The 24,365-nt window shown below is 37.7% G+C and overlaps 1 protein-coding gene and 1 long non-coding RNA gene across 2 annotated transcripts in view; one reads left to right on the forward strand and one right to left on the reverse strand.

Annotated features, from left to right (window-relative positions):
- The window catches only part of GNRHR (gonadotropin releasing hormone receptor), a 29,285-nt gene extending 20,316 nt beyond the window's left edge, over positions 1-8,969 (forward strand). The window contains exon 3 of the mRNA XM_082464014.1: positions 7,866-8,969. Within this exon, the coding sequence (XP_082320140.1) occupies positions 7,866-8,110 (245 nt within the window). The 3' untranslated portion in view covers positions 8,111-8,969. The remainder of the gene's footprint in view (positions 1-7,865) is intronic.
- Positions 4,556-24,364, reverse strand: LOC309661886. Its single transcript, XR_014264337.1, has 3 exons — positions 24,219-24,364; positions 8,976-9,042; positions 4,556-7,454 (listed from the first exon to the last, which is right to left on the reverse strand). It is a non-coding gene; the product is annotated as an uncharacterized lncRNA (long non-coding RNA).
- Between the last annotated feature and the right edge of the window lies 1 nt (position 24,365).

The following is a 24,365-nucleotide window of genomic DNA, read 5'->3' on the forward strand; positions in this document are numbered from 1 at the left end:
ATGTTGGTGCGTTTAATGTTGTCCCAGAGGGCTCTGAGACTGTCCTCAATTCTTTTCATTCTTGTTTCTTTATTCTGCTCTGCAGTAGTTATTTCCACTATTGTATCTTCCAGGTCACTTATCCGTTCTTCTGCCTCAGTTATTCTGCTATTGATTCCTTCTAGAGAATTTTTTTAAATTTTATTTATTTATTTATTTATTTATGGCTGTGTTGGGTCTTCGTTTCTGTGTGAGGGCTTTCTCCAATTGCGGCAAGTGGGGGCCACTCTTCGCGGTGGGTGGGCCTCTCACTATCGCAGCCTCTCTTGCTGCGGAGCACAGGCTCCAGACGTGCAGGCTCAGTAATTGTGGCTCACAGGCCTAGTTGCTCCACGGCATATGGGATCCTCCCAGACCAGGGCTCGAACCTGGGTCCCCTGCATTGGCAGGCAGATTCTCAACCACTGCACCATCAGGGAAGCCCCTAGAGAATTTTTAATTTCATTTATTATGTTGCTCATCATTGTTTGTTTGCTCTTTAGTTCTTCTAGGTCCTTGTTAAAAATTTCTTGTATTTTTTCCATTCTATTTCCAAGATTTTGGATCATCTTTACTATTATTACTCTGAAGTCTTTTTCAGGTAGACTGCCTATTTCCTCTTCATTTGTTTGGTCTGGTGGGTTTTTACCTTTCTACTTCATCTGCTGCATATTTCTGTCTTCTCATTTTGCTTACCTTACTGTGTTTGAGGTATCCTTTTCGTGGGCTGCAGGTTCATAGTTCCTGTTGTTTTTGGTGTCTGCCCCCAGTGGCTAAGGTTGGTTCAGTGAGTTGTGTAGGCTTCCTGGTGGAGGGGACTAGTGCCTGTGTTCTGGTGGATGAAGCTGGATCTTGTCTTTCTGGTGGGCAGAACCACGTCTGGTGGTGTGTTTTGGGGTGTCTGTGACCTTATTATGATTTTAGGCAGCCTCTCTGCTTATGGGTGGAGTTGTGTTCTTTTCCTGCTAGTTGTTTGGCATGGTGTGTCCAGCACTGTAGCTTGCTGGTTGTTGAGTGGAGCTGGGTCTTAGCATTTAGAAGGAGGTCTCTGGCAGAGCTTTCACCATTTGATATTACATGGAGCTGGGAAGTCTCTGGAGGACCCATGTCCTGAACTCGGCTCTCCCACCTCAGAGGCACAGGCCTGATACCTGGCCAGAGCATCAAGACCCTGTCAGCCACACGCCTCATAAGAAATGGGAGAAAAGGAAGGAAGGAAGGAAGGAAGGAAGGAAGGAAGGAAGGAAGGAAGGAAGGAAGGAAGGAAGGAAGGAAGGAAGGAAGGAAAGATAAATAAAATAAAATAAAATTTTTTAAATTTAAAAAAATTATTAAAAATTTTAAAAAAGACAGAAAGAAAGAAGAGAGCAACCAAACCAGAAAACAAATCCACCAATGATTACAAGCACTAAAAACTATACAAAAAAATAATAATAATAACGGACAGACAGAACTGTAGGACAAATCGTAAAAGCAAAGCTATACAGACAAAATCACAAAGAAGCATACACATACACGCCCACAAAAAGAGAAAAAGGAAAAAATATATATATCTATATATATTTTAAAAAGGAAGAGAGCAACCAAATCAAATCTATCAATGATGATAAACTAAATACTAAACTAAGATAAACTTAAGACCAGAAACAAATTAGATGCAGAATGCAAACCCCAAGTCTACAGTTGCTCCCGAAGTCCACCACCTCAATTTTGGGATGATTCGTTGTCTATTCAGGTATTCCAGAGATGCAGGGTACATCAAGTTGATTGTGGAGTTTTAATCTGCTGCTCCTGTGGCTGCTGGGAGAGATTTCCCTTTCTCTTCTTTGTTTGCATAGCTCCTGGGGTTCAGCTTTAGATTTGGCCCCGCCTCTGCGTGTAGGTTGCCTTAGGGAGTCTGTTCTTTGCTCAGACAGGAGGGGGTTAGAGAAGCAGCTGATTAGGGGGCTCTGGCTCACTCAGGCCGGGGGGAGGGAGGGGTACAGAATGCGGGGTGAGCCTGCTGCGGCAGAGGCCGGCGTGATGGGCTTGACGTTGCACCAGCCTGAGGCACGCCGTGCGTTCTCCCAGGGAAGTTGTTCCTGGATCATGGGAACCTGGCAGTGGTGGGCTGCACAGGCTCCTGGGAGGGGAGGTGTGGATAGTGACCTGTGCTTGCACACAGGCTTCTTGGTGGCTGCAGCAGCAGCCTTAGCGTTTCATGCCTGTCTCTGGTATCTGTGCTGATAGCCGTGGCTTGTGCCTGTCTCTGGAGCTCGTTTAGGCGGTGCTCTGAATCCCCTCTCCTCACGCAGCCAGAAACAATTGTCTCTTGCCTCTTAGGCAGCTCCAGACTTTTTCCCAGACTCCGTCCCGGCTAGCTGTGGCACACTAGCCCCCTTCAGGCTGTGTTCACGCAGCCAACCCCAGTCCTCTCCTTGGGATCTGACCTTGGAAGCCGGAGCCTCAGCTCCCAGCCCCCACCTGCCCTGGCGGGTGAGCAGACAAGCCTCTCAGGCTGGTGAGTGTTGGTCGGCACTGATCCTTTGTGTGGGAATCTCTCCGCTTTGCCCTCCGTACCCTGTTGCTGCGCTCTCCTCTGTGGCTCCGAAGCTTCCCCCCCTCCACACCCTGTCTCCACCAGTGAAGTGGCTTCCTAGTGTGTGGAAAGTTTTCCTCCTTCACAGCTCCCTCCCAGAGGTGCAGGTCCTGTCCCTTTTCTTTTTTCTCTGTTTTTTCGTTTTTCTTCTGCCCTACCCAGGTACGTGTGGAGTTTCTTGCCTTTTGGGAAGTCTGAGGTCTTCTGCCTGCATTCAGTAGGTGTTCTGCAGGAGTTGTTCCACATGTAGATATATTTCTGATGTATTTGTGATCTCCACATCTTACTCCTCCACCATCTTGAAGGTCTCTGTGCATTAATTTTGTACCCTGCAACTTTACCAAATTAATTGACGAGTTCTCACAGTTTTCTGTTAGCATCTTTAGGTTTTTCTATGTATAGTATCATGTCATCTGCAAACAGTGACAGTTTTATTTCCTTTTTTCCAATGTGGATTCCCTTTATTTCTTTTTCTTCTCTGATTGCCATGGCTAGGACTTCCAAAAATATGTTGAAAAAAGTGGCGAGAGTGGACATCTTTGTTTTTTCTTGATCTTAGAGGAAATGTTTTCAGATTTTCACCATTAAGCATGATGTTAGTTGTAGGTTTGTCATATATGGCCTTTATTATGTTGAGGTATGTTCCCTCTATGCTGACTTTCTGGAGAGTTTTTATCATAAAAGGGTGTTGAATTTTGTCAAAAGCTTTTTCTGCATGTATTGAGATGATCATATGGATTTTATTCTTCAATTTGTTGATATGATGTATCACACAGATTGATTTGCAGGTATTGAAAAATCCTTGCATCCCTGGGATAAATCACACTTGATCATCATGTGTGATCCTTTTAGTGTGTTATTGGATTCTGTTTGCTAGTATTTTGTTGAGGATTTTTGCGTCTATGCTCATCAGTGATATTGGCCTGTAATTTTCCTTTTTTGTGTGGTATCTTTGTCTGGTTTTGGTATCAGGGTGATGCTGGTCTCATAGAATGAGTTTGGGAGTGTTTCTCCCTCTGAAATTTTTTGGAAGAGTTTCAGAAGGATGGGTGTTAGCTCTTCTCTAAATGTTTGATAGAATTTGCCTGTGAAGCCATCCAGTCCCAGACTTTTGTTTGTTGGGAGTTTTTTAATTACAGTTTCAATTTCAATACTTGTGATTGGTCTATTCATATTTTCTATTTCTTCCTGGTTCAGTCTTGGGAGATTGTACCTTTCTAAGAATTTGTCCATTTCTTCTAGGTGTTTATTTTATTGGCATATAGTTGCTTGTAGTAGTCTCTTAAGATCCTCTGTATTTCTGTGCTGTCAATTGTATAATAGCTTTCTCCTCTTCCATTTCTAATTTTATTGATTTGAGCCCTCTACCTCTTTTTCCTGATGAGTCTAGCTAAAGGTTTTTTGTTTATCTTTTCAAAGAACCAGTTTTTAGTGTCATTGACCTTTTCTACTGTTTTCTTCATCTTTATTTCATTTATTTCTGTTCTGATCTTTATGATTTGTTTCCTTATACTAACTTTGGGTTTTGTTTGTTCTTCTTTCCCTAGTTGTTTAAGGTGTAAGGTTAGGTTGTTTATTTGAGATTTTTCTTATTTCCTGAGGTAAGATTGCATTGCTATAAACTTCCCTCTTAGAACTGCTTTTGCTGCCTCCCATAGGTTTTGGATCATCATGCTTTCATTTTCATTTGTCTCTAGGAATTTTTTAATTTACTCTTTGATTTCTGCAGTGATCCATTGGTTGTTTAATAACATGTTGGTTAACCTCCAAGTGCTTGTGTTTTTTACAGTTTTATTTTTTCTTGTAGTCGATTTCTAATCTCATAGCATTGTGGTCGGAAAAGATGCTTGATATGATTTCAATTTTCTTTAATTTACCGAGGCTCACTTGGTGGCCCAGCATGTGATAAATTCTGGAGAATGTTCCATGTGCACTTGAGAAGAATATGTATTCTGCTGCTTTTGGATGGAAAGTCCTATAAATATCAATTAAGTGTATCTGGTCTAATGTGTCACTTAAGGCCTGTGTTTCCTTATTGATTTTCTGTCTGGATGATCTGTCTATTGATGAAAATGGGGTGTTATAGTCCTCCATTATTATTGTGTTACTGTCAGTTTCCCCTTTTATGGCTGTTAGTATTTGCCTTATATATTGAGGTGCTCCTACGTTGGGTGCATATATATTTACAATTGTTATATTTTCTTCTTGGATTGATCCCTTGATCATTACGTAGTGTTCTTCTTTGTCTCTTGTAACAGTCTTTATTTTAAAGTCTATTTTGTCTGATATGAGTATTGCTACTCCAGCTTTCTTTTGATTTCCATTTGCAGGGAATACCTTTTTCCATCCCCTCACTTTCAGTCTGTATGCGTCCCTAGATCTGAAGTGGGTCTCCTGTAGACAGCATATATATGGGTCTTGTTTTTGTATCCCTTCAGCCACTCTGTCTTTTTTGTTGGAGCATTTAATCCATTCATGTTTAAGGTAACTTTTGATATGTATGTTCTTATTGCCATTTTGTTAATTGTTTTGGATTTGTTTTTGTAGGTCTTTTCTTCCTTTCCTCTTTTGTTCACTTCTCTTGTGATTTGATAACTAACTTTAGTGTTGTATTTGGATTCCTTTTTCTTTTTTGTGTGTGTATCTACTGCAGATTTTCAATTTGCAGTTTCCATAAGCTTTTGATATAGCTGTCTATATATAAACAAGATTGTTTTAAGTTGCTGGTCTTTTAATTTCAAATGCACTTCCAATATCCTGCATTTGTGCTCTCCTCACGATTGCTGGGTTTGATATCATATTTGTGTGCAGATGATTTCCTACCTTTACTGTATGTATGCCTTTACTGGTGAGCTTTTCCATTCATAATTTTCTTTATTCTACTTGTGGCCTTTTCTTTTCTGCCAAGAGAAGTTCCTTTAGCATTGTTGCAAATCCAGTCTGGTGGTGCTGAATTCTCTTAGCTTTTGCTTGTCTGTGAAGCTTTGATTTCTCTGTTGAATCTGAATGAGAGCCTTGCTGGGTAGAGTATTCTTGGTTGTACATTCTCCCTTTCATCACTTTAAATATATCATGCCACTCTCCTCTGGCCTGCAGAGTTTCTGCTGAAAAACCAGCTGATAACCTTATGTGGATTCCCTTCTATGTTATTTGTTGCTTTTCCCTTGTTGCTTTTAATATTTACTCTTTGTCTTTAATTTTTTGTCAATTTGATTACTATGTGTATCAGCTTATTCCTTCTTGGGCTTATCCTGCAACTCTGTGCTTCCTGGACTTGGGTGACTGTTTCCTTTCCCATGTTAGGGAAGTTTTCAGCTATTACCTCTTCAAATCTTTCTCAAGTCCTTTCTCTCTCTCTCTCTCTCTCTCCTCTCCTAATTTGAATGTTGGTGCACTGAATGTTGTCCCAGAGGTCTCTTAGACTGTCCTCATTTCTTTTCATTCTTTTTTCTTTATTCTGATCTGTGGCAGTGATTTCCACCATTCTGTCTTCCAGCTCACTTATCCATTCTTCTGCCTTAGTTATTCTGCTATTGATTCCTTCTAGAGTATCTTTCTTTTTAGTTACTGTATTGTTCATCTCTGTTTCACTGTTCTTTAGTTCTTTAGGTCTTTGTTAAACATTTTTTGTGTCGTCTTGATCTGTGCCTCTATTCTTTTTCCAAGATCTTGGATCATCTTTACTACCATTACTCTGAATTCTTTTTCAGGTAGATTGCCTATCTTCACTTCACTTAATTGTTATTCTGAGGTTCCATCTTGATCCTTCATCTGGGACATATTCCTCTGCCATCTCATTTTGTCTAACTTTCTGTGATTGCGGTTTCTGTTCCACAGGCTGCAGGGTTGTAGTTCTTCTTGCTTCTGCTGTCTGTCCCCTGGTGGACGAAGCTGTCTAAGAGGCTTGTGCAGGCTTCCTGGTGGGAGGGACTGGTACCTGTCTGCTGGTGGGTGGAGCTGGGTCTTGTCCTTCTGGTGGGCAGGGCTGTGTCACGGGGTGTGTTTAGCAGGCAGCAGTGTGCTTGGGAAGACTTTAAGCAGCCTGTCTGTTGGTGGGTGGGACTGTGTCCCTGCCCTACTGGTTGTTTGGTCTGAGGCATCCCAGCACTGGAGCCTACAGGCTGTTGGGTGGGGCCAGGTCTTGGTGAGAAAATGGCAGCCTCCAAGAGGGCTCATGCCAATGACTACTCCCCAGAACTACCACCGCCAGTGTCCTTGCTCCCACAGTGAGCCACAGCTACCACACATCTCCACAAGAGACCCTCCTCTACTAGCAGGTAATTCTGGCTCAGTCTCTTATGAGGTCATTGTTTTTTCCCCTGAGTCCTGGTGTGCACAAGACCCTGTGTGCACCCTCCAACAGTGGAGTTTCTGTTTCCCCCCGGCCTTTGGAATTCCTGTGATCAAACCCCTGGCTTTCAAAGCCAGACCCTCTGGGAGATCCTCTTTCCATTGCCTGACCCCCAGGCTGGGGAGCCATACATGGGGCTCAAAACTTTCACTCCTATGGGAGAACTTCTGTGGTATAATTTCTTTCCAATTTGTGGGCTGCCAACCCAGCATGTATGGGATTTGTTTTTATCACGACTGAGGCCCTCCTACCGTCTCATTGAGTCTTCTTCTTTGTCTTTGGATGTAGGGTATCTTTTGGGGTAGGTTCCAGCATGTTTTGTTCAGCAGTTAGTTGTGATTTTGGTGTTTCTGTAAGAAGAGGTGAGCTCACATTCTTCTACTCCACCATCTTGTCCTCGTCCTTCAATGTCCTTAATGCCAACTAGGATTCTGACACCAGTTCCAATGCATGTGTTTCTTCCATGTGCCAAGCTTACATTGCCTCCCACAATGGCGATGGCACCTCCTGCGTGGCCAGTCGGGAAAGAGGGGGAATTTATAAATTTATAAAGTAAACATGGTTATGTTGGCATGACAACCAAAAGGCAGGGAATTCAACTCAGCTCAACCTCAGTCTGCTCTCTTAAATTTATATTTTAAGAATTTGAGTAGCCCCTTATTTCAAATCCATATTAGTTTGATGGAAAATTTATTTTAAGAGTACTACTATCTTTAATATTTTCTATTAATTATGTAACATAGTGGAAAACTTGAAATATAAACAAGCTTTTCAAACAAATTGTCATTATTAAAAATATTAGAAATTTGCTTCCATTATATTCATCAGGTTGAATTATGATTCTCTCTTCCTTTTTGTCTACTTTGGTTTTGTAATAAAACTGGTTGTTAAATGCCTTCTCTTTTCTCTATCTAAAAGAACTACAACTGAATCAATCCAAGAATAATATACCACAAGCTCGACTGAGGACCCTAAAGATGACGGTTGCATTTGCCACTTCATTTACTGTCTGCTGGACTCCCTACTATGTCCTTGGAATTTGGTATTGGTTTGATCCTGAAATGGTAAACAGGGTGTCAGATCCAGTAAATCACTTCTTCTTTCTCTTTGCTTTTTTAAATCCATGCTTTGATCCACTTATATATGGATATTTCTCTCTGTAATTGTTAGACTACATAGGAAGTCACGTAAACATACACGTAAACTATGTAGGACAAGGTAATGAATTTCCCCTTTTGGGAATGATAAACACAAAGCATATTCCAGCACATTTACATACAAACAAAGCAGAGTTTCAGATTATGGTATTATATTTATTCCTTTGGAAGTCACATTGTCAGAAACTCAATTACTAGGAAAATTTTTTTCAGGAAAAATAATTAAATATTTCCTCTTAACCATTAGCTTCTAAATTAATCTCTTCACTTACTGAGCTCCTATAACACATTATATGGGTTTTTAAATCACTTTCTTCTTGTATAATATATAAATATTTAAAATAGCCATGGCCTAAGGCAAACAGATGCCAAAAAGTAACACTGAGAAACACAGTCCTAACCTCAGCATGCCTTGGAGAGTTTTTCTCCAAAGGGGCTTAGCAGCAATTACAATCTTATGCTAAAACAATAAATACATAGAGCACAGAGATAGTATTTCCCCTGCCCATGTGATCAGTTTTCCCTTCTATGGTTTAAAAAAACAAAATGCAATGAATCAAATTTTTTCCTTGGCTTCAAAAGCATTCTGATGTTTGGAGTATTCAGCAACCAACACACCGTCCACTGCTCCAACCTGACAAGACTTATAAATATTTCTCTTTCATCCCATTCTTCACTTGGTACAGGTTGTGAAGTGCCTCCATATAAAAGGGAGTTTCAGAGGGGCTCAGATTTGGACAGGGGGTTAGAACATTCCTCTTGGGCTGTGTAGTCTATGGAGTTTGTGGTAATTAAGTGTAGTAATAATAACACTGTTTTAAAATGCAATCATGAAAAGATATATACTGATTATGTTTTATAAATAACATACCTTCTCTTCTAATATCAGGGATTTTTTTCTATCTTCTGATCTTTCTAAATCCATAATCCACAAATCACTAAAAAAAAAAAAAAATAAGAAATCAAGCAAATGCACAAGCAAAAAGTTATTTGATATGTAAAATTAACTCTGAAAACCTCAGTTTCACTATATATAGGTCAAAGGAGACAGAAGGGTATTAGAAAAGGGATAAGAAAAACTCTCTGTAAATGTATAACTAATACCTGCTGATGTTCACATTGAGTGGTATGGTTTCCAAAATATGTCAGCACAATACCTCTTTTAATTCAGGCCTATTTCCACCCATTCCATGAAAAAGGGGATAGGATGAAAGGGTTCTATAATATCCATTAAATAAGAAAACTGTATAAGGGAATTAAAAGAAATTCAACCACTCTTTAACTTATTTTTTAAAAGAAATAGGTAAAATATTATTATATTTACATGAGGTATGTAGTGCCACACAAAAGATGAAATGTCATTTCCACACATTCCAGGCGCTGTGGAACTGTGATAAGTAAACCACTAATTAAACTAATGGTAGGTCTTTCCTTTCCTTATTTTTCTCTTCTCATATTTTGTCTTTTAGTGTTGTAGTGTGTAGTAGTTATTTTTCCACATTCTAGGTTATTTTCCAATTCTGTCTCCATTGGTCCTATTTCTGTCACTATTGAACTCCTTCCTTCTACTCTTTCATTCATATCTTTTTACTAAACTCATACCTTTAATTAGCCAATCAATGCCCCAACTCTACAGTTGAATTGGGCTGAACTCAAATTTGTAATGTGCTAAAATGCTCAAAGTTAACTTTAAAGGTGTGTATACTAATACCAAGAATTTAAAGTTCCACTAGATGACACAGGAATATAGATAAGTCACAACAAAACCATTCTTCTCTACCGTCTCTTTGTCATACGTATTCTTATTCCCAAACTGATAACAATTCTTACATATGGATTTAAAGGCAAAAATATACAAGATACAATCTAAGGGCTTTGTTAGATATGTGTTTATTGAACATATGTCAGTTTGGCTTTTACACATTCAAGAAACTGCTCTACTTAGATACGCTCTCAGGCATTTTTTAATACATTAACTAAAGGGCTATTCAAAATCTTGATGCAGGTGTTTTTAAACTGTGGGCCATTCACAAAACTGTATTACAATGCAACTGCTTTACTTTTATTCCTATTTGTATTATTTTATGCATTCAAAAACATTATCCTGAGAAGGGTTTTTGGCCATCCCACACTGCCAAAGGAGCCAATGTCACAAAAAAGGTTAGGAATTCCCAACTGATTCTGTACATTCATAAAGAAGTTTATTACAATAAAAATGTATCAGAATGTATTCACCTGATACATTTATATATATATATATATATATATATATATATATATATATATATTCATAATAATGTTAATATTGAAACTGTACTGGATTGTTTCAATTTGATCACTCACCATTTTCAACCTTAAAAACTCTCTTAAGGCTCAACATGTAATGAAAAACTTGGCAGAAATAAGTATATTATATAAATGTTGCGGTCTGTAAATTATAATGTGGATATGGATTTATACCAAAATTAATAGTGCAAAAGGTAAATGTGGCTTTTAAGTTAAAGATACATCACTCAATATAGAGTATTTCATATTTGGTATTACAGTCATTTACTCTATTTTCAGTCATAATAAAAGATGAGGATTCCTTGTAAAAAAGGATGCATTCTGCAGAGTTAATCCAATATATCAGATAATTAAGATTCTATCTTGGATATCTCCTCTTCTATTTGGCATATAAAACTGGTTAAAAAATGGATTTCCTCTTGCTAAATTCAATTTAGTAATACATGACATGAACAAACAACAATGAATTAAAAGATTGTGCAAATTCAATTTCAGCCTACAAAACAGAGATATCATAGCTTAAAACAAACAAACCAAAAATGTTGGAGTACTACAAACATAATCTTCCCAGCAGCATAAATCAGTGTAAATGAGTTAGAAAAAAATTTTAAGTGCCCTGATCTCAGAACTTACTTGGTAGACACAAAGAGATAATATTATGAGCAGTTAAAATACATTTCAATTTCATCTATTTTACCTTTAGCCTAGTTTCAAATGTCGAACCAATTCTTGTTGTCTAGTTACTATAAATTGTGTCCATAGGAGACTAAATAGAATAAGATTCAATTTAATTTCTAAGATTAATTGATTTAAATCTTCAATTTAATTCTTTTGGTTATTAAGTTTAAAAATTAGGTATAAAACAATAAGTCTAATTTTTAAAATTATATAATATACAGAGTGCATGAATAGGAAAAATAGAATATGTGCAAAAAGTGATGATATAGTTATCTCTGAATGATTTTTTAAATTTCTTGTGAATACCTGTATCCCAAATTTCCAGAATGAACATATATTGCTTTTCTAAGAGAAAAAGGTACAATAAATATTATATGTGTGTTTGTGTGACTTTTGTGCTGTTTCTGTTAGAGTGCTTTCTGCTGTAAGCAATAGAAATGTCAGACTAGACGTGGCATGTTTCCATTTCACGTTACAGGAAGTCCAGAAGAAAGCATGCAGAGTTGGTTAGTTCAGAGCTTTGAGTCATTTTCTCTGCTTCCTTTAGGCTTTCGTGATCAGAAACTACTTGTCACCAACTAGAAGTCTCAAAGGCATAAAGAAAGGGTGGCTTCTCACCATACATCTCTCTTTCCCAGAACCCTCGGCACTTCCTCTTAGATTGGCTAGAACTGGAGCACATGACCACCTCTAAACTATCACTAGCAAAGGAGAAAGGGATTACCCTAAACACCTTAAGGGTATGTTTTATCTTATGGAGAGCAGCACTCAATTTCCCTGAACATTTAGTCACCTGATAACTTTAAAAAAATATTTAGTTCTTTTTTTCTTCTCTCTTTTTTTTTTCTTTTTTTGTGAGAGCAAGAGGGGAATGTTTTGGGGATCAGAAGGCAGAAGTACCTGCTACAATCACCAATTATCTTCTCAAAATAAAATCAGGACTATGTATATCACAAAATTTAAATAGCACACAATTTAAACACAAAGAATAAAGGCTAAATATAGTCTTGGTACATTGTAATTATACAATAAATGTAGCCCTAAGGGAAAAGAACAAACTTTATTGTTTTTCACAATCTAAATCCAAACATTTAAACTCCTGTGGTTGGAATCTTCAACTGATGCATAGAGGGTAACTTCCACCCAATTATTGACTTTCTTTTATAACTAGTCCATTGGATAAGAAATTTGCATAAGTTTTAAAAATTCTAACTATCACTTCAGATCAAGAGAATAATTGTCAAATAAATTAATAATTTTAAAATGTGATCAAAACTAAAAAATAAAAAATAATAAAATAAAAAAAAATGTGGCAACCTGAAGTGGATTTCCCATGAAACTAATGAAACTTAATTTCAAAGCTCCTCATTTAGCCCCCTCATGAGCCCTGGAAAAGAAGTCTTCCCGTGGGTACATGTTTTTATAAAATTCATAAAAATAAGATATTATAATTGCAATAATTAAGACTCTTTTCACTTTTACTTCCCCTCTGTCACACTCATCCCTCAGATGAGGTGGTGTTGGAATGGCCATGGATAGCTTTGGGATCCAGCCAAGGGGAACTTGAATTAGGTATATATTTACATTGAATCTAGAGGGATATTTTGTGGTTCTTGGTCACTTTCATGTGTAGTTAAGTCACTGCTAACCATCACAGTAAGCATCTAGGCAGAGTACTAGATAAAATATTGTTACCCCCATACTGACTTACCTGGCATAGTGACAGGAAAGTGTAGGGCCAGAGGTCATATCATGATATGGAGGTGTCTAGAGTATGGCACCAGAACTATTTGAGTAGTGGAGGAAAAGTAGGGTATAAGACGTACAGAAACTGGTCTACAGAAATTATTTCATTCCTTAGCATGTCCACCCTAAAGTGATTCCCAATAAATCACACCCCTGTATAAGCTACTCTTGCTTCCAACCATGCTTTACCTATGGAAAAGGTAATGGGATATCATTTCTTTGATTAAGCTATAAGGTAAAGGTGATAGGATGTTCCTCCCATGACTATTGTTACATTATATATGATTATCTTAGCTGAGCCCGAAATTCTCCTGCTGCCCTTGAAGAAGCAAACAGCCACGCTGTGAACTACTTTTGCAGAGAGTACGTGGCAGGGAATTGTGGGCAGCCTCTAGGACCTGAGGGTATCCTCTGGTGGACAGCTAATGAGAAGCTGGGACCCTCAGTCATACAGTTGCAAGGAAACGAATTCTGCCAACAACCTGATAGCCTGCAAGTGGATTTGTCCTTAGTCAAGCCTACAGAGAAGAGCACAGCCTGGCCAACATCTTGATTACAGCCTGCTGACACCCGAAAACAGAAGACCCAGTCTCATGCCTGGACTCCACACCCACAGAAACTGTGAGATAAATGTGTGTCGTTTCAAATCACTATGCTTGTGGTAATTTATTATGCAACAATGGAAAACTAATATACTTAGCATGTAAAATTGTAAGAAAAAGATTGGGTCCTCATCAAATCCTAGTTAAAATAGAAATTCTCTCCTTTCAGAAATATACTCAACAATGCAGCATATACAATTATAAATGCCTACATTATTTTTTCTTTTTGACTAGAAATGTAAAATTTATCAGAATTCCTGTGTTTGTAGGGTACAAAACTGTAGCAGTACTAAAGCCAGTGAGTACATCTGTTTCATGCATCTCAATGTATGCGATTAAATGTTAGGATGTCATTACTTACAAAGAATTTTGAAATTGAAAGAAAAAATTTAAAACTATCAATATATAAAACATTATATTATAAAACATTGTTATACTAAGACATAATTAGGGAGTATGCAGCCAAAATAATTTAGTGGAAAAAGTACTTTAGAGTTATGTCAAGCAGTTAATGCTTAAAATTATTACTTTTTTTTTTTTTTTTTTTAGATTTTGTGATGTTTGTAAAAACTTCAGGCCCCAGAAAACATGATCCTTCTGATAGGAACTAAGCCCCTGCATTATTTCTAAGACCACTTTCCACTTTCCAAACTTATACACTAGTTCTGGTAAAAGGATTCAAATCTTATTTTCTTGCCAAATTTACTATCCCAGTGATCTCTTCAGAAAGCTAGACTTGCTAGAATGGGGTCCTGCCTTATTCTTACCATTCTAATGCCTCCTCTCCATTAGAATGGGACTGAAGTCTGCTCCTAAACCAACTTTAACTAAGGAGAACATGCTATTTTATTTCAGGCATCTCTGCTGCAAACTATACTGGTCTGTGTACCAAAATCTCTAATGCTCCCTACTTTTATAGATTTTTAATTACTATGCTCCACCCACCTGATAGGATGTATCTTGCTGCACTCTCATCCACTGCTTTCTCTATTACTAGTTGATCTCTGGAACTAGTAATTATCTATCACTAAACATGCTGAATGTGTTCTACTTTCTAGGATGCACTTACCATATTCACTGATAGCTGGTTCCTCTACAACAATTGCTTGCCCCAATAGATGTAGTTCCCAGGAATACCTTCACAAGGTCTCCAAGTCCATTGCAGATAACAATCCCATGACAAGCTATTTGACAAAATGCAACCACTATCAGAATAGCACTGTCAAATTCAATAGAAAACAGATCCCAAAGAAATAGAAATGCAGAAGCTGACAAAGATTTATCAGAGGAGCGCTCTCTCAACTTCCCACTATTAAACCTTCCTAAACTATATCCTGTTCTCTGTGTTCTCCTATTACAATGGAAGACTTGTCCCTGCTCCTCTTAAAAGCCAATTCCTCCCCTTGTGTTGTGGATACCATTCTCTCTCACCTTTCAAGGACATCACTTCAGATATCCCCTTGTCCTCCTACACCATCAATCTCCCCCTTTCTACTAAACCATTCCCATTGCTGTATGAAAATGCTTTTTATCTTGCATCTTAAAAAAAAATCCTCCTCAGCTATATATTCAATTTCAGCTTCACCTCCCACAATCCATTTCTCTACTCTCCCTCCCAGAAAACTTCTCAAGAGTTGTCCACACCTGATAACTCCTCTTCCTGACTTCCCTTTTAATCCTCAACACCTGTCACCTTGTAGTCTGTCCTTACTACTCCAGTGAAACTCTAGTAAAGGTCACCAAAGATCACCCTACTATGAAAACTAATGGTGATTTCTCTGTTCTTGACTTACTGTAATTTTCATCAACATTCAAACAATTGTTCATTCTCTCTGTAAGGAGCTCAGGTGAAGGAGGACTGGGCCATATCTTGGAGAATACTGGAGTGGCAGGAGTTGAAAGAGAAAGCTTAACTTGGGAGAGACCACAAGACAAAGAGGTGGGTTGGGAAATTGTCAAGCACCAGGGAGCTAAATGGAAGCTTAATTGATGTCTGAGGGCCATCCCTCCCTCTTCAAGTGAGTAAATAATATTGCCGTCACAGAGGAGCCCCATTGCTGTTTTTCTTATCACTATCTGGTGAATGGCCTTCCATTTTCAGATATCAGCACAATATCCCTTGGCCATTCATGAAAACAGCCATCATCCTAAAACAAGGCTGAGCCCCCATCTGAATAACTATTCTGGGTAGAAATCCAACTTTCAGCAGTCTAGTATATTTTTAATTCCACTGAAAAGAGGGGGTGGTAATTCCTTAACAGATTAAGAACAAAGCCCAGCATCAATACTTGAGTGGAACTGGACAGTGATGAATTCCTATACCAATTCGCTTCCCACTTGAGACACTCCTCTTAGCTCTGTGAAACCATCCCCTCCCAGTTTTTCTCCTATCTCACTAGGAGTTCTTTCTCAGTTTCATTTTTTTCTCCTTCTATTCTACCTAATATTTATATGGGCTCAGATCTAGGGATTCTTGGTTTATCTGTCTACCCTCTCCCCCTTGGGGATATCACCCAGTCCTGTGTGTGTGTGTGTGTGTGTGTGTGTGTGTGTGTGTATATATATATATATATATGTGTATATATGTATATATATACACACATATACAAACACATGCACATGTACACACACATATTTATATACTATATATTATTAAATTTATATATTTAGCTCAGACTTCTCTAAGCTACAAGTTCATAGATCCAAATTTATACTTGATTCCTCTACATGCACATCTTAAATTCAATATATCTTTATTATGTTATAATGAACTCTTTATTTCTTCCCTAAATCACTTTCTCATTTATTCTTTCCATCTCAATGCTGGCACCAAAGTATGCCTAACTTGTTCAAGCCAAAATCCAGGATTTATTCTTAATTTATCTCTCCATAGTATCTTATATCTAATCCATCAATAAGTTCAGTCTTCAAAATATTTTCCAAATCTATTTCTCTATTCCTATTGTCATTGACCTAGTCTAACCCAGCATCATCTCTCTCAACCTGATTAGAGCCACAGACTTCTCACCAAGATCCTCTTGCTCTGCTATAATCCATTCTCCACAAAGCAGCCAGAATGCTCGTTTTAAATATAATTAAAATGTCACTCCTCTGCTTACTCTCTAATGACTCCACATTCCACTTAAAACAAAATCCAAATTTCTTATTTTGGTGTTCTTGAGCAACTCTGAATGATCAATTCTGACTTCAGGCTGAGAGGCTGTGGGACATTGCCAATGTTAACTTTTTTCCTTCTTCAGTAAAAGGATGGAATTAGTATAATATCATCATTGTCCCTAAAGAGTGACACAGCAAGACCCACACTGTGGTTCAAGGAAATATATGTGTGTGTGTGTGTGTGTGTGTGTGTGTGTCTGTGTATAATATATATTTTATATATTTATAATTTTGTATATATATTTACATGTATATGCTAAGAGAAATGAAATATGTAAAACTCTAAAATTCTTTGTGATATTTCAGAGTGCAGATGTAATACAAGTTTGCTGCCTTAATGTTTCTATTCAGTAATGGAGAGAAATACTACCTTTATCAATTAGGATGCTTTAAGCTAGAAGAATGAGAAACCCAATTAAAAATGGCTTAAACAAAAAGAAACTATTTCACATAACAAGCATTCCACAGCTTAGCTGACTCAGAGTTCCAGGAAATTTAGGATTTTGGCATATGCACTGTATCAGTTTTTTTGATCTCAGGCTTGTCCATTTTGGCCAGGAAAAACTTGAAAAGGCTGCAGGAGTCATCTCCTCACAGAGTAAGTCCGAAGACACAAAAGGGAATATTTCCATGATGTGTCTATTCTTATCAACAGGGAGAATCGTCTTCAGAAACCCATCCATAGGACTACCTCTCACTTATTATCCTGAATCGCCTAACATGCCAATGCCTAAACCAGTCAACTCTAAGGAGATTGGGATTTTGACTATTTTATACCAATCATAACTCAGTATCTATGGTTAGGGAGAAATCTAGCCTCCCGTGAAGCTCATGGCAGCCTTATGTCTGAACAAAATTGATATTCTGTTAACAAGAAAGAAGAGAGATCTCTTACCAAGAAAGAAGGAGTATGATGTCTGTCAACCCGTCTTTCAGCAATTTGAATGAATAAAGAGAAGCTGTGATTAGATGTCATCAATGACCATCATTTCTGTTCAGTAGAAGTATTAATTGATGGGAGCATCTCCCATTTTGAAGCAATCACCAGATCTATCCACGAAACTTGGTGGTAGGCAAATCTATTTCTTGCCTATTCCTTTCATCCAGAATTGCCCAACATTTGGCACTAAACAAATCTCACCAGCAGAGGGCTGAGGATTCATGCAGGTAATTTGTTGTTGTTGCCATTGTTACTTAATATTATCTTAATTGATAATAAAGAATCTTTAGAGTATGTTTATTCTAAACTTGTCATTTTACTAATTATTAAATCAGATATCTCTCTTCCTACCTTATTGGAGATGATAACCTGGACTCAGTATCTATTCCCTCACCGCTGCTTCCTGTTTCTACTACCCTGCATTAAAGCATCCCTAATCACATTGGTGAGGTTAGTGTCCAGAATAGAAATAGCTGCTGGGAGCTCTATTTCCTGGAATATAAAATCCAGCATCCCACCCAAAGCCCAGTGATAAGAGGATTGTGAGAGATGACTCTTTCAATACCTTCTTCAGTGAGAATAGTGTTGTCTAGTATGTCCCCAAAAGAATGTTTATAGACCTACAATGAATTGTAAGTGATGAAGGTCTCTCTAGAATGCCATCACTGGCAAAGAAGATGTTGTAAGTAGCTGAGCCTCTAGGCACTACACCATTGAAGAGGAAATCAGTGACCTAGTGTTGGACAGGATTCAGAAGCTAGCTGACCTGAGTGTAGGTTCAGGCTTTCTTGGATTTCTGTTGGTTGGTTGTAAAGCCAGTTTCTATTTCTCATTCCTGCTGATAGTTGATTATAGGAACAGTTCTCCATTTACTCAGCTTCTTAGTTTTTCTTAGCTGTATCTGAAGTCTTCAACTTACACCAATACTCTGGAGTATTATGATTGTGCTTTTATATGAGATAATGGGGCTACCTATATTTGTGTAAAAACCTTAATTACAGGCACTCAGTATACAATAACCTTAACCACATTATCAACAGGATTGTATTCTCCATCACTGCTTCCCTCAGATTTTATGATGCCTTGCACATTTATGTGACAGAATTCCATACTAACTTTTTCTCTATCTCCATACCTACCTCCCTCTGTCCACATATATCCCAGTTATCTTTGCTAGAAAAACCAATCACAAACATTTTCTGTAGCAGAAATTACTAATTCTTTTTCTATTACCTTGTAATGGTAAATATAAGGCATGTCTAAAGGCAGGATCCAGAGTATAAAATGACATCAGAGCCAAGAGGAATGGGACCGCAAATAAACTAAGCAACAGAAACAAAAGACTAACACAAAGATCGGTGCAGTCCAGAACGCAATAAGGAAAGCTGTACTGAAAGGAGGTTTAGAGGTAGCCCAAAGAATGGTTAGAGGAAGCGAGTTAGAGCAGCGCAAAATTTGGTCCTAGGTCTAGCAGCGCACAGATCACCAGGGAACTTGTCAGAAATGCAAATTCTCAGCCCCTACCCAAGCATACTGAAGCATAAATGCTAGTGGGGGTCCAACAATCTGCTTTAATAGGCAGGCCAGGAGATTCTGGTGTGTGCTGAAGTTTGATGCCTCCAGGCTAGAGGTGCTGGCTGCCAAACTAAAGATGAGAAAACAAGCCGAAGATGAGAAAACAAGCCGAAGATGAGAAGGGAGATGATCTGAACATTGTTTCAGTCAAGAAAAAAGATGTGAAATTGGATAGTATAGTTTGAGTCTATGGTGAACAGTGACTGTGGCTGAATTCGGATCTTTGGAGTAGGGCTCTGAGCATCCTCTTTCATAAAGGGGTTGAGGTGCCTTTATCACCCAATTAGAGCACATCCAGATGCATTTACAGCATAGTGCCTAGAAAGACACAAAAACATGAAGTCCCACTTAGGGATTTTCAGGTTTGTCATCTGTTTTCTACCAATATTAGAAGGTTAAACTTAGGAGCATGATTTATTATATTTTATCTCTAGTCACTGTTGCATAAGCAGTTAAATCAAACAATAAAGTGTCTTGAAAAATATATTTCAATCGTTAATCTACAGTAACTTGTCTTTTTATTGCTCTATGGGCAATTTTTTAAAAATATTTCAGGAAAATGTGATATGCATATATCCTAATTCATAGACCACTTAAGATGATAATTATTCACATTTTGAAAAGGTTTATTTCCTTCGCAAAGGAATTCCCTCTAGGTTCTTCTAAATAGTCTCTAATAATCAGCTTCAAGCCAGTTCAAGTGTTACCGCAACATCTTCGGACAAAGACGCCTGCTTCAAAACTCAGGAGGTTGGCTGCTTTCCAACCATGTTCATGAAGGCCTGACCTCAGGACGTAGTACTCCCTATTCTTTATGATAGTCACGGAACAGGTATTCCAATTGTTGGGATCTGGGTATAATATACTAGAGAAATACTCAACAAGGGATGAAGCTAGTTGTGGCTCTGTACCTGTAATGATGTGAATTTATCCGAGACATTTAAACTCTTTACCTCTTTGATTCATCCTCTGTAAAGCAATAGGGTTGTATACTGAGGTGACTGCTAAATATGCTTTCTGTGCTAATAGTCAATAACTTAGGAGAATGAAGTAAAAAATGCATGTAAATAGCCTCTGTAATTATAAAACACAATATAGATGTTATTTATTATCTTTATAATTTATGATGTGAACTATTTAATTTGCAGAAATCCAATTTGTACATAAAATTTCAGGAAGATATTCATTACAATGTACACTTACATGATGATCAAGATGGGGCAATTCTAAATGTATTGTGGTATCCTGGATTGGATCCATACAGAAAAAAGGACATTAGTGAAAAACTGGTGAAATCCAGATAAAGTATGTAGCTAGATAATAGTACTGTACCAGTATTAATTTCTTAGTTTTGACAAATGGACCACGGTTATGTAAGATGTTATCATTAGAGGAAGCTGAGTGAAGTATATACAGTAATTGTTTTAACTTTGCAAATTTTCTGTAAATCTAAAATTACCCAAAATAAAGATTTTAAAATAAAATTATTGTACTATGCCTTGAGAATGTAACTATGCATTCATACATACATACACACATATAAACACATGCAGCACAGGGACAACAGAAATGAAGGAAATCACAGAAATCAAGCCACCATATTTTTCAGCACTACACCAAAGCATCAAAAAAGGAGCTCTCTGGTGTTAGGAAAGTTTTCCTGAAACCTGTGAGAAAGGAAAAATGAGCTTGGACTAAGAAAGTGAAAATCTGCTTTGCCATTCATCAGGTATAGATAATAAACACAGATAAAGCCAGCTGTAAAGTTAACAGAAAATAATATTTCTCCCAAGAACATGCTGTAGTGTCACCAAAAAAACCCACTATGAGTAACTGCTGCTTTTTTTACTCACAGAGAACTCTTTTCTCTAAAATCATAGATTGTCAAAAAACTTGCTCTTTGAAATCTTTCATTAAGATTGAAATATCCTATTTTTGGCTAGATGATCTGAGTTATGTGATAGAGACACAGCCTCTACTTCCAGAACTTCAGAAAAGGGGTTTGTGGACACATTCCTCACCTACTTTGACTTTGTAGCTTCCAAAAAAACAGGGTCCATGTTACAGTCCAGACCTAAGGTAGACCCCTTTACATACATCCTTCCTTTCTTTTGAGTCCATCAAAATACTACTTCGTTTTAATTTCTCCTAAATTCTACACTTCCCCAAATTCCTGTAATAAACCTACCTTTTCCTTTGTTTGATGAGGCATCCCATGGTGGGCTCCATGGAATGTGGCCTCCCTCCTTGCAATGAGCCAGAAACCTGACATTCTTGGAATACAGTTCTGTATCTGATGGATGTAGTCTTATTGGACTAGAAAGCCTGCCTCATACTAAAAGTTAAAGAACAGTAATTTCACATAAAACTGAGTTGCCAAAAACTATCAAGTTCAAATACTATACAAAATTATTATCAAAAAAGAGAGAATAAGGAGTATAACATCATGATTACAGATAATGAAAGCATGCCTCAAACATGTGTCACAAAATAGATCAAAACTGAAAGTTACTATTTTTAAACTAGCTAAATGACATTAAGAAAATGATACAAGGTATGAAAGAACAACATGATTCAGAATTAGAAAAACACAATTAATTCTATGGAGGGAATCCTTTCACACTGTATACATATATCAGATCATCACATTGCACACTTTAAATATCTTACAATTTTATTTGTCAATTATATCTTGATAAAGCTGGGAAGAAAATAGAAAAACTCAGAAGTTAAGGTGACAGAACTCAGGAGAATTAGTAATAAAGAATTAATTACACACAACAGATTATGATTTTCCGTTAAGAACCTGAACCAATCCTTAGGTCAATGTTTTTCTCATCATTTTCGTTGTCTGACGCTCATTCTCTAGTAATTCTCCAGTAAGGGCTCATGAAAATGAAAGTCTCATCAAATACTGATATCATATCAAGTGTTGATAATAGTTTATACCCTTTGTACGTGAGAGTTAGTTTTGCTGGATATAAAATCCTTAGTGCATGCTTTGTCCCTTGAGTACCCAAAATATGTTGTTCCACTTTCTTCTGGCAAAAGTTTCACTGTGAAAAGTCCAGTGATATTCCAATTTTCTTCCCCATTTTGCAAATGTAAGAATACACTAAAATCTGTTAAATCTGGGTATCTGTTACATTGTTTGTTTGAAATAATTCACACTATACTTCACCAAATCTATCATGACCTCAATTTTAAGAACACCATTATTTTCTGTCCTGATAAAAAAGAAAAAAATACATTGCAATTCCAAGGAAGTTAAAATGTAGAAAAATGTGGGTCTTAGATAATATTCAGTATATTCATTTTCTATTGCTGTATAACAATTTACCGTAAACATAGTGGCTTAAAACAACACAAATTTATTAGCTCACAGTTCTAAGGTCATAATTGTGGGCCCATCACAGCTGGGTTCTCTGCCCAGGGCCTCACAAAGTTGAAATCAAGGTACTAGCAGACCTGTTGTGATCTGGAACTTGGGGTTTTCTTCCAAGGTCATGTAGGTGTTGACCAAATTTAGTTCCTTGCAGCTGTAGGCCAAGGTCCCCTTCTCCTTATTGGCTGGAAGCTGGAGGCCACTGTAAGCCCCTAGAGGTCATTCCCATTCCTTTCTATGTGCCCCCTCCCCTTTTCGAAGCCAGCAATGGAGATTTTCCCTCCCAACAAATTCCTCCTCACACTCTGAATCTCTTTCTCCAGGAAAAGACCAGTCTCTTTTAAAGGTAGAGAGGCAATTTACAAATAACAAACATACACCAGAAGGTGACAAATCTCAAAAAATAAAAATTTTAAAGTGTACACTTGATTTTCCCTCAGTCTAGAATGCTCTTCTGCTAGACATTCACAGGACTCACACACTTAGGTTTTTAGCTCAAATGTCACTTCTTCAAAGAGGCCACCTTTGACTACTATGTCTAAAATTGTCTCTCTCCTCCTCCCCAAGTCTCTTTCTCCATGTTATAAAGTTTTCTTCATCGTATTTACTTTCTAATGTTATTTTTCATTTATTTTCCATTTTTTGCCTTCCCACAATGAGACTGATGAAATCAGGGATCACTGTATCTCTATCACCCAATCATTGTCTAGTCATTAGGCCCTAATGTTTAACAGGCATTCAATACATATTTAAGAAAGAAAGAAACAGGGAAAAGAAATTAGGAGAGAAACTGGTGTTATTTGAGGAGTGAACCTTTCAAAGATATTTATATCTATTAATTTTAGAATAAAGAGAGAAGACAGGGGATAAGTCCAGTCCTAGAGCAGAACCTTGAAAGAATGGGACACAGACCAAGTTCATTTTCATGATTATGTAGAAAAGGTACACAACTTGACTGAGATATCTGAATGACGGCATAGGTGAGCAATAAGAAGTTTCCAGGTATTTGGAGATGTGCAAGTTGAAAAGAGAACAGAGGCACGAAGGATAATGCCCTTTTGCCTGGACCCTCTCTCCACACCAGAATGGGAAGAAATTCTAAGTAAAAATATCATACATTACAGATGATATAAATATAGAGTCAAAGTATTTGTCAGTTTTTAAAATCCTACAGACATTTCTCCAAACATACACTTATTTAGAATGAAAGATAATTTTGTACACTTGCAGTGTACACTTTAAAATAATTTTAACACTAATTATTATTTATTATTTAACACAATTATTTAACACTAATTATTGTTGTTTTCCAAGAAAAGTGAAAGGGGAGTCAATGGAAAGGGAATTAGATGAGAGGTCCTTACACATATGTTCAGGTACTTAATCTGGCAAGTCACACCAACCGTAAATTTCTGTCCCTCACAAAGTTAAGGGGGCAACCTGGATGCCATATGCCATTCATGGCTCATAAAATCACGATTCTATCAAATTTGTGACAGTGCTTGACACGTAGACGTCCAAAATTATTTGTTAAACGTGTAACGTCTTAAAATGGAATCTCAGACTGGAAATCCGGAGCTACTTATTACTAGCCTTCGGGTTTTTTAAAAGTATAAAATAGAAGGGGTTTCTTCTTCCTGCTATAAAACTCTTAAGGATTTTGCTACGCAATCCCATCACTTCGCTGGCCACTGGAATCCTCTGTGTTTGGTAGGTGACTCGTACCTTCAGTGATTTGGTTCGGTTTACATCTGCCAGACCCCAGTCGCAACAGTCCACTCCCTGCAATCACCTGCAGCAAAGCCCACTCCACGACCACACCCAAACCGGAAGCCAGGACGCCTCTGGGCTTGACGGGAAGGCGCCGCCGGG

This window comes from Balaenoptera physalus (genome assembly GCF_965194825.1).
Source record: "Balaenoptera physalus genome assembly, chromosome: 5".
NCBI lineage: Eukaryota > Metazoa > Chordata > Mammalia > Artiodactyla > Balaenopteridae > Balaenoptera > Balaenoptera physalus.